The 14,301-nt window shown below is 37.3% G+C and overlaps 1 protein-coding gene across 4 annotated transcripts; it reads left to right on the top strand.

Moving 5' to 3' along the window:
- The first annotated feature begins 1,471 nt into the window (after positions 1-1,471).
- Positions 1,472-13,374, top strand: LOC108439666. 4 transcript variants are annotated; one of them, XR_005129801.1, is made up of 4 exons: positions 1,472-1,932; positions 2,031-2,194; positions 6,212-6,268; positions 12,756-13,374. XR_005129801.1 is itself a non-coding variant. In XM_017718195.2 (4 exons), the coding sequence occupies exons 1-4, from the start codon at positions 1,909-1,911 to the stop codon at positions 12,929-12,931; spliced, it is 672 nt and encodes a 223-aa protein (XP_017573684.1). In that variant the 5' UTR covers positions 1,477-1,908; the 3' UTR covers positions 12,932-13,374. The 4 variants fall into 4 exon arrangements, 1 of the variants encoding a protein (XP_017573684.1); XM_017718195.2 differs by lacking the exon at positions 6,212-6,268 and adding an exon at positions 8,803-9,110 and having other exon boundaries at positions 1,477-1,932; XR_005129800.1 differs by having other exon boundaries at positions 1,483-1,932; positions 6,107-6,268.
- Positions 13,375-14,301: the final 927 nt, after the last annotated feature.

The raw sequence follows: 14,301 nt of genomic DNA, 5'->3' as shown, positions 1-14,301 counted from the left end.
CTTGTGTGAACAGTCATTTGTTAATAAGCTGATATATCTTTGCATCGCAAGCCAGCGTTCACAGTGGTGGTGATAGGAACCAGACATCTCAAAATCTACCTCATAAAATGGTTATGAATATTTAGACCAGGCGTTCTCTTTCTTTCCCACCTCAAAGCACACCTGTTTATCAGAAGAAAGCAGGAACGTCTAATGGAAAACAAAGTTTTAAACCTGGGTGTCTACCCCCCTTCAAATACATTGCAGTCCTGGCTGCAATACAGTCTGAACACTAAACTGTATTTCAGAATATATTGCCATGTTGACCCAGTACATTTCAAAATATGTTCATTCTCAAATGTTTTGGGGAAACATTTCACATAGAAAACGAAATGTTTGTAAATATATTTATCAAATTCTGACTGAAAAAAGCCAAAATACTGTCTAATGCTCTTTAATGTTTGGATACATTCTGAAATGAATGTCTTCCTGTATCTTCATTTGAAATATTAGCAAATGATCCTTCAGTGTGGCGAAAGCAACTGTTGTAGGTATTGATACTCTGTGAAAATGCAGTTATGGTTTGGCTCATGATTTGCATTATACTGTGTACATACACGATTAATGCAAAGCACAGAGCAAAACACAGAATTCAGTACCATTCATTCAAATCGCTGCTGTGGGACGAAAACCTCGTATCTCCAATTTTGTTGTTTTTCAGTTTTGGACATAATTTTAAAACGCATGTTTCCCTTTACATTGTGTGTCAGTTTCACGATGAATGGACCAGAAGAAACAGCCCAAAATTACTTCTAAAACGTCTGGTTCCATTGACTTGCATTAAAAGTAAAGTAGGTTTTTACCTCCTCCTGTAAAGTTACCATTATGAAAACTGCATACATTTTGAAAAATATAACAACAAATACAAATAAATGCATTAAAAAATTCCAAATACATAATAAATATACTAAGATTTTTTTAGCCATTTTCATACATCAAAAAAACACACAGTACAATATCAACAGTTTAGGTGTAATGTGAGCTTTTACCAAGCTTACCATAAATCAGGCAGAATGGTGGCAATAATTCCCAAAGAAAATGTATTTGTACATTTGAAAATGCAAGTAAACTACTTTACTACTATTTTACCATCATCAACATCACAACTCAAATGTAGGTTAACGGATGGTTTTGATACTAAATTAAATGGACGTCTGAGCAGACTGATGTTCTGATCACCCCCACTATAAAGAAATCAGTTAGTAAGTGTCTCTAGAATAGAGCATTTCACATCAATCCACTCTGACACATTTCAGCAGCTCGGTTATGCTGAAATTTCGAAAATCTGGTGGAGTTCCCCTTCAACATCTAAGACGCCTACACAAAGTTTTACCAGGTTTAATAGCTAAAGCACTGCGTGGTGCTGCTTGTGTTTTCTCTGTCAGGATTGGCTGAAGGTCTTTACTCTGTGCTCAGCGTGTTCTGGGCTGAAGCTTGGAGAATCATAAGCGCTAGAACTGCAGAGGGAGGGTCAGCAAATTAGTATAAGGAGCTCCAGAGATACTGGACCACAGAAACCAAAGCCATAGACAGAACTCAAACCGAATTAATCATGCTGCACCCCTTTATGATCGCTATCTTGACCATCAACACCTGTATTTCTATTATATACTGGATCTACATCCTGACCCAAGCCTTTTACAAGGGGACTGAGGATGAGTCCAAATCAAAGGAGAGCCCATCATAACCATGACCTTCTGACCTGTAGTGACTGACAGTTTAGAGTAGCTTAGTTTTTTGTGTTTGTATGTAGGGTTTATTCTAATGGAGTATTCATCTTAGTTTGAGTGCCACAAGTACGTCTTTCATCTCCGTCAGCAGCTCAGCTGACAAGCATCGGTCGAATACCAGGAAAACATCTGCAACAAAATGCTTAGGGAGTCTTTTCCAAGGGTATTACAGCTTATTTTGGCAGAGGAAAAGATTAAAGCGTGCACAGATTGAGTGAGTTTCTCTTACAGATGGTGTTCTGATCTCTCTGTTTCTCTCAGATTGCACGTGTTGCCAGATTGTGGAAAATTCCCTCCACCCTCTCAGTTTTGTCCATCAGACGCCAGCAGGACTGCTTCAAGCTGAAAATTCAATCAGGGCTTTATTCTGTGGAGGAGATCACTGAAAATAACCCTGAAGTCGCTCCAAAGCAACTTCGCAAGAGGTAATGTCCATTATTTTTCTTAATTATTCAATAAATGAATTGTTTTGTATAGATGTAAAGTCATATGCAAACGTTTGAGCACCCCTCTGAAACATCTTTGTTGATAAGAAGTGAAAATAAGTTAACACCTCATCTACAGGGAACAAGCTTAACTATGAATTTTGCGGCAAATGTTAATGCGCAGTTTCTATTGATCTACTGAGTTTAACATATTGGAAAGAAATAAAATATAAAACGTGCCATAATGTTTGCAGGGGCCACATTTTCTGTTTTATTCCATTCCCAGTATGTCAAATTCAGCAAATAAATGGTAATTGTGCATTAAAATATGCAGAAGAGGTTTGTTCGTAGAGGGCGTGTTAATTTATTATCACTTAGTAAACCAACAGGGCATGGAATTTGACCAGGGTGCACAAACGTTTGTATATGACTGTATATAGTGAGTGTTGAACTATGTTTCCAGTTAATGTTTCATTAACCTGGTAATATCAGTAGTGTGCTTTAGCTTGCCTGAGCAGATTTTTAGATTTGAAGATTTTTAGAGTCACTTCATTTATCATGGTGTTGTTCATATGGGGCTGCTGATTTTTGATTTTTAGCCAAACAAAACCCAAATTTGATTGTGAATAAAAGTATAAAAATGACATCAAATATAAAAACAGTTTACTGTTAGGTGTTCATTTAAGGTAAAACCACACAAAATGTCATAACCCTAACCCTAACCCTAACCCTTTGCACCAATCAGAGCAAGTTCTGGGGGATGATACCATATCATGCTGAGTTTAGATGCCTATTGAAAGGAGGATTCCACCAAATTTTCAAAATTTATGCATAATTCTGATGTTGAAATGTAAACAGAATCATTCCGAGTGGGTTCAGATGTCTTTACAGTGGTAGTGATGGGAACCAGGGGTCGCCATGACTACAACACAAATATAGCCATTTTATTTATTATCCAAAACTACATGACTCTTCTGAGTTTTATATGTAAAGTATGTTATATATTGTTGACAGTAAAATAGTGATAAATCTGAAAAAAAAATTTCTTTGTAAACTATTTTGCCTCACAACATCCTGCATGGACATCTTTACCACAAAAAGATTTGTGAAAAAAAAATCCTATCACCATCACTGTGAACACTCATGACTCAGTAAGTCTCTCCAGAACGGAGCGTTTCACACCAAACCGTCCTGGATGACTTTGTTTACACCTTAACCATGTAATCACTCTCATTTTTAACTCATTTAAAATCATCTGTCATTGTATATTTCCATGTTTGCCATCATAATCCAAAAGTGACATAAACTGGTCCAAAGCAAGCTCATAGCTTCTTCCACACAAGATCAGAGAAGTGTTCTCCACACTATCTCAGTGTAATACCTGGACAGAGCAACCTGAGTAGAGAATTTAGTTTCACTCCCTACTGAGAAAACCAGCACAGACCAGCATGCATTTCATTTATGCTGGATTATGCTGGTCTGGTGCTGGTTTAGCTAGTCACCCCAGCTTGGTTATGCTGGTTGACCAGCATCAAAACACAACATATGCTGGTTTTGGTGGTGATCAGCTTATCAGCTGCCTTTGCTGCTGAACAGCATACAAAACACAACGCATGCAGGTCTATGCTGCTTTTTCTAGCAGGGGGTGGAATGAAAGAACGGAAGGTCCTCAAAAAAGCTTTTCCTCAGGCCTTTAAGTAGAACACTAGAAAATATCGTGCTATTAAGGCTTAGTTTCCAGTCCTGGTCCTGGAGGCCCACTGCCCTGCCTTTCTATGTGAACTAAGCTAATAAATAAAGTCAGTTTCTTCTCTTACGCTTGTGAAGATATGCTGTGTTATGTCTCAACCTTAAAGGAATTCTGTACACTGCAAAAAAAACGGTATCTTGTTGAGTGAAACAATCTTAAATCTAGTCGATATATCAAACAAAACATTTCTGGAAATAATTTACAAAAGTACAAAATTATCTGTCAGTGTAGTGAGATAGTTTTACTAAATTAAACAAGTAAAAATGTTCTGCAAATAATCCAGTCTTATAATAAGTAAGACTATCTGGATTATTTCCAGAACATGTTTACTTGTTTAATTTGGTAAAACTATCTCACTACACTGACAGATAATTTTACTGGTTTCAGTCATATTTCTTAAAAAAGAAGCACAATTAGTGAGATAATTATAAAGTAAGATAATTTTACTTGATAAAACTGCTTTAAACAAGTAAAAAAAATGTATAGAAATAAGAACAAATTTTAAATAATTTTAAATTGTAGATCATTTTACTTGACAAGATACCATTTTTTGCAGTGTACAAAAAATGTCCCTTACCCATGCCAATATATTTTTGTATATTTTAAATACGTGTCAAATACATTGCAATTCAATCCAAAATACATTCCAAACTCTAAAAGGTATTTCAGAATATATTGCCATATTACACAAATATATTTTAAAATACATTTTTTATGTATAAGGAAATATTACACATAATGCACAATACAAAAATAAATATGTGTAAATGTATTTATTAAATACATGTGAAAATGTAAGAAAACAGCCAAAAACTGTCTAGTGCACTTTACTGACTGAAAGTGTGTTAGACTGAAAACTACACACAATTGAAAAGATATAACAAATACAAATAAATGCATTTAAAAACATTTCTTTTTCATTTTCATACATTGCAGAAAATATATTTGATAAACATATTTAGAATATATTTTGTCCATATGGGAAGTCACTATTTTGGCATGCAAAGTGAGTATTTTGAGAAGTCATTAATCCTCTATTACACGGTGTTGCCATATGGCAACAATCACTTTCTCAGTTTTACTAATAAGCCGTATTATAAAATCTGTTTTCCTAGTTGTGGAAAAAGGGTCTTTTACTTTGAAAGGACAAATACTTTATGACATCACACGACCAGGAATTTTTATGATGATGCTGTTATTACCATACATTCCACACACACACACACACGCACACACACACACACACACACACACACACACACTCATTTTCTAAGCCGCTTCTCCCTCAGGGTCGCGATACCATACATTCCAATATTTGTAAATATTGGGTTGTACGTTTTCCTAACTTGGATTTATTTAGTCTTGTTTTCAATAAAAGGATGTTTTCGAGAAAAATGAGATTTGATGGTGCTTTTTTTTTTTTTGAGAGTTTTTGGTGCTATGGTATGATTGTGCATTGCTGGCATATGGAAACAACTTACCAAATACCACACTTTAAAATATTTGTATCATGTTGAAGTAATAATCCATGCACTAGCCAGAATTATGACATTCCATGTCCAGAGACAATAGCAACATCTGTTGACTTGTTGAGCAAATTAGGCCTGTAGTTTACGCTATGCTAATTGGTATATATATATATATATATATATATATATATTAGTCTTGTAGCTCCAGTGCAAAATGAGAAACAACCTTCGGACACCAAACATGAATTGACTGATGGACATTTGGGGTAAAGGGGGAAATTGTGATGTGATTTTTTGGCCGAACTATCGCTGTAGCACAGAGCTAATGGGTACTTTGGCATAATGGGTTGAGGTAAATTAGATTAGCTGGATCGATGGAGCTTAACTGTATGGTGTTTATTTAGGTCATGTATTTAATCTGCAGTGGGCCGCAGGTGTAGAATGTGTTGTACTGTGCCGTGGTCTCAGGTAGGGCTGAGACGCTGATCAAGCGGATTAGCCTAGACAACTATGCAGGCAGAGCAAGGTCAGAAAGGACGGACGAGTCAGTGAGATGAAGTGATTGAGGTCACCTGAGTCAGGATAAGAAACGCCTGTCTGCTTCACACATTCATAAATAGACCTCCCTACCCAGCGAGCCGGTCAGTCGGTCAGTAGCACACTGAGAGGTAACATCAGCTTCTGTCTGAGCAGAGATCCACTCACAGCGGACACTCAGAGATGCATCCTCTCATGGTCAGCATCATTTCAGCCAACACGTCCTTAACGATCGTCCTGTGGAACTTCCTCCTGTCCCAGGTATTCTGCAAGAAGATAAAGGAACCACCAGAATCTGAGCAGGACGTGCCAGTCTGAGTGAGCAACTTCATTTACCTCCTTATAGCATATATAACATTATAGTCTATTAACATTTTGGAATATACTGACATTTTGCAACATTTTCCGATGAGAATATATATGTTGAAAATATATTGCAATACATTCCGTTTACATTTTTGGAATATATTTCATTTTTCTGTGGGAATATATGTTTAAAATATATTAGAATACATACTGTTTAATTTTGGAATATGTCCCATTTTCCTATGGGCAGATATATTGAACATTCCTGTAATAATATTTTCCTGTGGGTATACATTTTGAAAATATATTCCATTTACACTTTGGAGTGTATTGATAATATATTGCAACATATTCAATTTAGCCATATGGATATATTTTTTTTTAAATATTCCAATATATTCTGTTTATGTTTTTGGAATATATTTACAACATATTGAAGTATATTTCATTTGGCATATGGCAACAGACATTTAAAATAGATTTCTGTATTTTCTATTTACATTTTGAAAAATTATATATATATAATATAAAGACAACATATTGCAATGAATTAAATTATAGTGAATGCTGTGGTGTTTTCATCACAAGTTTTTTATTATGGTGAAAACTGGAACACACTGCAGTCTGTTGCCAGTATATTCCAAAATGTAAATACCATATTGTTGCTGTTGAAACAAATCTTTGTATCTCCAAAATGGCAACTTTACAGGAGAAGCAAAAATCTTTCATAACTTACAATGGAAGTTAATGGAACCACATTTTTTACCAGGCAATTTTAGACCATTTCTTTTGAACACAATGCAACCGATGACTGGAGTTTTCAAATGCAAAAAGTGTAAATAAATAAATAAATGAATGAATAATGGGGGTACAAGTTTGACGATACAGTGGCAATACACTGTAATATAGGTTCAACATTTTTTTAATGAGTCACAAAATACCCTTTAAAGGCACATTGAATGAAGCATGTCAGAGAAAGAGAGCAGATCTACAACATTTTTTTATCCATATGACTATATGACCACAGAAGAGCAATTACTATGAAATACAAGAGCAGGATCCCTCAGCTTACCAGGGCAACTTAGTGACAGCTACTTAGCTCTTTTTTGATTGGACAAGCTTGATTGGTGCTTAAGTTATATGCCTAATTCAGAATTTTTTTGTAAAATAACCCCCATATCTATTGGTTTGGGACTGCTGTAGTATTAAGGGATGTCTTCACGACTGCTCTGCATTTTCACTGGGGATTTTCCATTGAAAAGCAAAGAAGGTTTTAATCAATGTCTTTAAAACTGTGCTGGAGTTACTGCCAGTAATTAGGTTGTAGTTAATGGTCAAATGGGGCCACTTCTGCAGATGTTTTTGCTTTTGTATAAAAGGCTGTGCTGGCAGTATTCTATGCCTTTGACTACCACCGAGAAAGGCTTCTGTTTGATTGAATAAGAAGAATATGCAGTTTCCAAACGCGGCCACATGGGAACGAGAAAGGCCTGTCCTGGCAGGCCTGGTAGTGCGTCAGGGAAAGCTGATCCTCTTAGTGAGTCGGATCAGTGAGCGCTCTCACGTGAGGCTCATCATCTTCAGCATATCTTCAGCTCTCTGTGCTCTGTCCAGATGAATGAACCTCCACTGATTCACTAAGCTACTCATTCAGATGCACCATCCCATATGAAGACCCCTAAACAACTTGCACCATCATTTCATTCACCATGCATGCCTTTACATCCCATACCAGCACATACTCTCGTTCTGTTTGGAATCAGTAGTTAATGATGTAAAATAAATGATATTAGTATGATTATATCTTCACAGGCTTCAAACACTTTAGTAGGAAGTAATATTAGACGTCAGGAATGATAAAAAGATATTGAAGATTCTAATATAATGAATGTAACGGACTTCTAATAGAATTAATATCCAGAATGAAGCAAATAAACTGGTTAATAAATTAATATCTAGAATTAAAGTTCTAGTTGATGTATAATAAAATTATTCAGAATGAAAGGTTTTAATAAAATGAATATCCAGAATGGAGTTCTAATGAAATTTATATCTAGAATGAAGATCTAATAAATTCAAATCCAGAATTAATGTATTATAAAAATTAACATCCAAAATGAAGTTCTAATAGAATTAATACCTGGATGCCTTGCATATCAAAAGTAGTGATCAAATCTCAAAATAACAACAAAAATGAACATAAATACACTATATAATCATAACTTTTGATTATTTATGCTATTTTTTTGTTGAAATATTAGAACATAAATGCGTTTATTCATACCATTTATCATAGTATGAAAATAAGAAAAACTATTCATGTGATTAGAAATGTTTGTCAATGATGTTCCAGCAGTCCTATAAATAAAACAAGCTTTTAAAAATAAATCTTTGATTTATATTGATATTAATATAGCTTTAATTTTGATAATTAAGCCTAATTATTGTAATCAAAAAAGTCTTGATTAACATATGCCCCTTTCATTTTTTTAACAAATACACTTTCCCTGATATTTCTGCTAAAACTGTGACCAAATGCTCCTCAGGAGAGCATACAGGGAAGTTCAGGATCCATGTTTGCACGAGATGAAAGCTCCAAGCACAAGCTCACAACATGCTGTCCTGTGGCAAGAGTTGTGGAACGGCTCCCGGACAGCCTCCGCAGCGAGGCGGCTGCTTCAGGAAGCCACAGAGCGAGATGAGCTCTATTTTACTGACTACGTTCCACCTGCCAGAGATGCCATAGCCGTCCCCAAATACATCATCTACATCATCCTCGGGGTGGTGGTGGTGGTTGTGGGCATGTACGGCATCACCGGCCACCTCATTAAAGATCTGTTCCATGATCTGGCAGGTAAATCTGCTCATCTGGCAACAGCCTAATAGCCAGTGTCACTCTCCAGTGTGATGGGCAATAGAGTTATCCACTAGGCTATCCAACTTTCAGTAAATGAAGTAAAACTGTTTTACCGTTTACAGTATCAAAAAAAAATGAATGTTTTTCACACCCCTTAGTACTGACATTGGCTATTTTTCAAGGCAGCACCACATTCCTGAACATGATTTGCTTAAGGAGGCATTATAAGTGCTTCATTGGTAATTAATGGTGCATGACCGATGAGAGTTGACCCAGATATAGACATAAGCAGTCAATCCTACACCAGAGGGGCACACAAGAGCAATAAAGTAGAGCCCAAGCTAATCCACAAGCTTTATTTCTGGGGCAACTGAGCTGAGCCTCTATGAAATGGAACTGTAACAACTGCAAATATCCCTCTGGGATGAATAAAGGATTCTGATTCTGATTACACTATAAAAATATACAGTACAGTCGGAAATCACCCTTGATTTATCGTTTTGATGTCCAGTCAAAACAGACATTAAGTTCAAGTTTTATGTCATGAAAAGAATAACAGCTTTCTATTCTTTTCAGGAGACTCACTTTCAGTTTTACTAAGAAATCTGCAGGGATATTTTTCCACACCTCCAAGTTCAGTCATAGAAGTTGGTTGCATTTTCTGCTTCTCGTGATCCAGATACACACAGATGTTGAGGTCTGGACTCTGCGGTGGTCAGCCAGAGATCACCAGCAGCTTCTTTGTTTGATGTGTCCGTCTCCTTTTCTCAGCGAGGTTCTTCTTGATCAGCTACACCTCCTTTCAGACCCACAGCGCTGAGTGGTCTTCTCACAGTGGAAGGATGGACAGAAACACCTGTGGATGTTTTCAGATCTGAAGCAGCTTGATCTTCTCCTCTCTCTCAGAGATGAAAGCTTTAAGTACTGTTTATCTGATGGGGGCAGTTTTGTTGTCTACCAGGTCTTCCAGGTGGTTGTTAGGTGCCTCATTTTCTCTGTAGCCTTTAATCATTTTTTGAACTTCGTGTTTGGAAACCGGTTTTCCTTTGACTTTCTTATTCCTTGTGCAAATACATTATCTTACGTCTAATCGTCTCAGAAATATCTCTTAAAAATGAATATCTTGTACGTAGTGGGTATTTTGACTGGAAATTAAATACATGAAGGGTGGTTTCTGACTTTTGGACTATTATATACATATTAATCAAGACAGCAATTATGCTGTCTGAGGGTAAAAGGGTGGAAGCTCAAACACCTTCTGGGGTCTATCTGTACATGTGCCTGCTTAAATGAGTAACGAGCTGTGACACCACTGAAAAAGATGGCTTGTTTGTGAATGACTGGCAACATTTTGCAAAAAATTTGGCTACTTAGCAATTTTCCAGCAAGATGAAGGTCTGTTTTCTTGCTGCAAGTATCTGCAAAAGTTTAGCCAGCACAACGCAGCTCTGTGAAAATCCATTGGTTTGACTGAGTTTCTTCCTTGGTGTAAAAAGCAGTTTTCTTTTCCAAAATATTATTGAAAGCGTGTGTAAAAAGTTGGAGAGGTTTCTGACATCACAACAAAGCGATAAAATGACTGAGCTTTATTTCCCAACAGTAACTCATATTTCTTATGGTGTTGTTTTCCTCTAAATAGACCTGAGTAGGCTTTAATAAGTGTTGTTATTGCAAAACATGTTCATTTTTACTGTCTGTAGGGAGATTCTATTTCTGTCTGAAGTGTATTAGGGCCGTTATAATTAGAATAATTCAACCCACTGTCAGTGTCTCATTACACAGCACACAGTGATGACTCCTGTAGGATTACTGGACAGCTGACCATTGACACACAGCTTTCACCTTCATGAAAGGCAGCCGCAGCAATAAGTAACCATGGAACATCAGCGTCAGCGACTTGTCCAGCGTCTGAAGGATTTAGGATTAGCTGGGTCACTGCAGGGTGCTCCGGGGCTAAATACCAACCCGCTGCATGCTCATATCAGTCTGAGCTGAGTCTCAGCCTTATAAACTGCTTCTGATCTGCTCAGCAGAGGAGACAAACTCAGCACTCAGTCAGAGGGTTGGTTCTGATTTTGTACAATGACTCTGGGAAATCTGAGTAGTGTATTCTCTTTAAAAAGGTACCACAGAGGGGTGTCTGAGTAGTCCCCGTTTCAGTTGCCTGAAAAACCATGTCTGAAACCGAGAAACAGATGTGTGTGTGCGAAGAGAATGTTAAAGGTTCATATAATGTAAAGGCTCTGTACCATTTTTAGGGTTCTTCCTAGAACTTTTACACTATGTGGAGGGCCTTTAATCCTTTAAAAGTTTTCTTACACCCACACATCTCATTTACACATCTCTCTCTATCTGAACTGAACTCACACACACACACACACACACACACACACACATTTTCTAAGCTGCTTCTCCCTCAGGGTCGCGGGGCTGAACTGAACTGTTAATCGAAAATAAAAACTTCATAATGATTTCTTTAGTTCCTTGTACTGACTGGAGTCATAATTATAAGCATTCGGACATGCTTATTATCAAACTTAAATTTGAAATCAGTCATGAAATCGGATCATGTTTCTAATGATAGATAATATATTTAATATTTCTCATTCTGAGATGATGAATGGTTATTATCAGATTATTTTCTACCTGTTTCTAATATGTTGTAGCTTATGTTAAGCAAAATTATCTTACTGTGCTTTCAGATGAATTCTCTGCCAGTGCAGTCACATCATTTCACTAAATAAAATCACTTTATAGGTTATATTCATAAATAACATGACTAGAAATCTTGAATCTTATAATATCTATGTATCTATGTGGCAGTTGTCTAGGGTTTGATTTCCTGCCTGGACAGGCACACCAGTACCATGTGTCCCTATGCTAAACCACAAACATTTATGTACATTTTTGCAGAGGATTTAATGCCACATTTGCCCATCAATGTAACATTGTATGTGTGCAGTAGGTAGTGCTGTCGCCACACAGCAAGAAGGGCCTGGGTTTGATTTCCCTGGCTGGGCAACCAGGATCCTTTCTGAGTTTGCATGTTTTCCCTGTGTCTGCGTGGGTTTCCTCCCACAGTCCAAAGACATGCAGTCAAGCGAACTGAAGATGCTAAAATCCCACCATCTGAATGTGTCATGCTCTATGATGGACTGGCTGCCTGTCCAAGGTGTTTCCTTCCTTCTGCCCAATTAAGATTAAGAGACCCTTATTAGTCCCACAACGGGGAAATTTCACCTCCGCATTTAACCCATCCATGAAGTGAAACACCACATACACACTAGTGAGCTGACACACACTAGGGGGCAGCGAGCACACTTGCCCAGAGAGGTGGGCAGCCCAATCCGCAGCGTCCAGGGAGCAGTTGGGGATTAAGTGCCTTGCTCAAGGACACCTCAGTCATGTACTGTTGGCTCTAGGGATCAAACTGGCGACCTTCCGGTCACAGGGCTGGTTCCCTAACCTCCAGCCCATGATGATCTGCGCCACTAATGATCGCTGGGATAGGATATGCAGCTTAGATAATGTGTGTGTGTTCATATTATATAATGTCTCATGCCAAGCTACATTTTGCAGTGTAGATCCATGTGTCGTCCTTGCAAAAGGTTAACAATGAACATTTCCATTATTTCCTGACAGACTGGCTTCTTGGAGCCAACCCAGAGGAGGAGGCTGTGGAGGAGGAGCTGCAGGAGTCAACTGGAGTGCAGGACAGACAGGGAGAGAGAAGAGTCAGATGGGGAAGGAGGAGCACAGAGATGGCAGAGGAGAAAAGAACAATATTACCTGGATTCCCACTCTCTTTAACGACCTAATGGCACCCCTAATGGTTCTCTCTCCAGTACACTAGAGAAACTCCACTTAGAGCACAACACAAATACCCATCAGCTGTTTACAGATCAGATCCTTGTTTCTCAGTCTCTCTGCTCTAATTCCCCTCACTGTGAACACTTAAACTAGTCAGCCTTCAAATTAAACCCACCAGCTCATGTATTCTGAGTAGTACCAGCACGAAGCCTAGATTACTGTCAGATTGTCTACCCAGAATTATTTTTGTACTTTCTTGTTTTCCTATGACTTAATCTTACTTCCTTCTAACTTAGTATGCAGTGAAATAATGTACTTTGTGAAATCATATACAAATATTATTGTGTTGGTCAGTATAAATGTGATTCCAGCACAAGTGTTAGTCCTTTTCATTGTATTGCATGTGTTAAAGTGATTCCCTCTGTAATAAATGGGGAAAGCATGCATGTGATGCTCTGTGTTTTCTTATCTTTATCCTGTGGTCTGATTAATCGCTCCTGCTATTGACAGCTGCTACAGCGTTTCGTCTGAAATGAAAGGCATTAACAGGGAGTTTGTCCCCCTTTTGCTTCAATAATAGCCTCTGCTCTTCAGAGAAGGCTTTAAATGTTGAAACATTGCTGTGAGGATTTGCTTGAGCATCAGTGATGTCAGGTACTGATGTTGGATGATCAGTTCCGGAGCACTTGATGAAGCTCCATCACTGCAGAGAACACAGTCATGTTCCCATGTAATTCATGGGGATAACAGCAGATACTATAGTGACTGACCACTAATAGAAACATGCAAACAGCTGTTGTTTTTATTTTTCTAAAGGGCTCGTACTGTTTATGCATGATTCTTTAAGCTATTGCAGACAATTTACATGCAATATTCATTTTGTACAGTACAGTGCAAAAGTCAGAAACTATGCTTTTTTTGTTGTTATTTCCACAGATGTCCACACTGTAAAAAAAATGGCTCATCAGACCAACCTAAAAAAATGAATTCATGTATTAACAAGCAATCGAACCCGTTTTATTAAACTCAAAAAACTACACTGACGGAAAGAATCATTCATTAAAGTATTTATTTAGGTTGAATAAAACTTGTTCATTTAGTTGAAGTGGTTTTTTAAGGTTAAACTTTGAGCTAATTTTACAGTGCAGTCAAAACACAGATTAAGTGCAAATTATAATTATTTTTCAGGAGGTATTTCTTAGGAGAAAAATGGGTTAAAAAAGAACATTTGCAAAATTTAGATCATATTTATTTGTTCAGGCTTTTCTGTTAAAACTTTTCAAACACTGAAACAAAAGTTATACTGTTTATGACTGGAAATGAAATACTTTCCTAATTAGATTATGTAACAGATGGGGTTTACAAACACACACACACA

This window comes from Pygocentrus nattereri, chromosome 28 (assembly GCF_015220715.1).
Source record: "Pygocentrus nattereri isolate fPygNat1 chromosome 28, fPygNat1.pri, whole genome shotgun sequence".
Taxonomy (NCBI): domain Eukaryota; kingdom Metazoa; phylum Chordata; class Actinopteri; order Characiformes; family Serrasalmidae; genus Pygocentrus; species Pygocentrus nattereri.
Note: the sequence above shows the minus strand (reverse complement) of the source record. Positions and strands in the feature narration are given on the sequence as shown.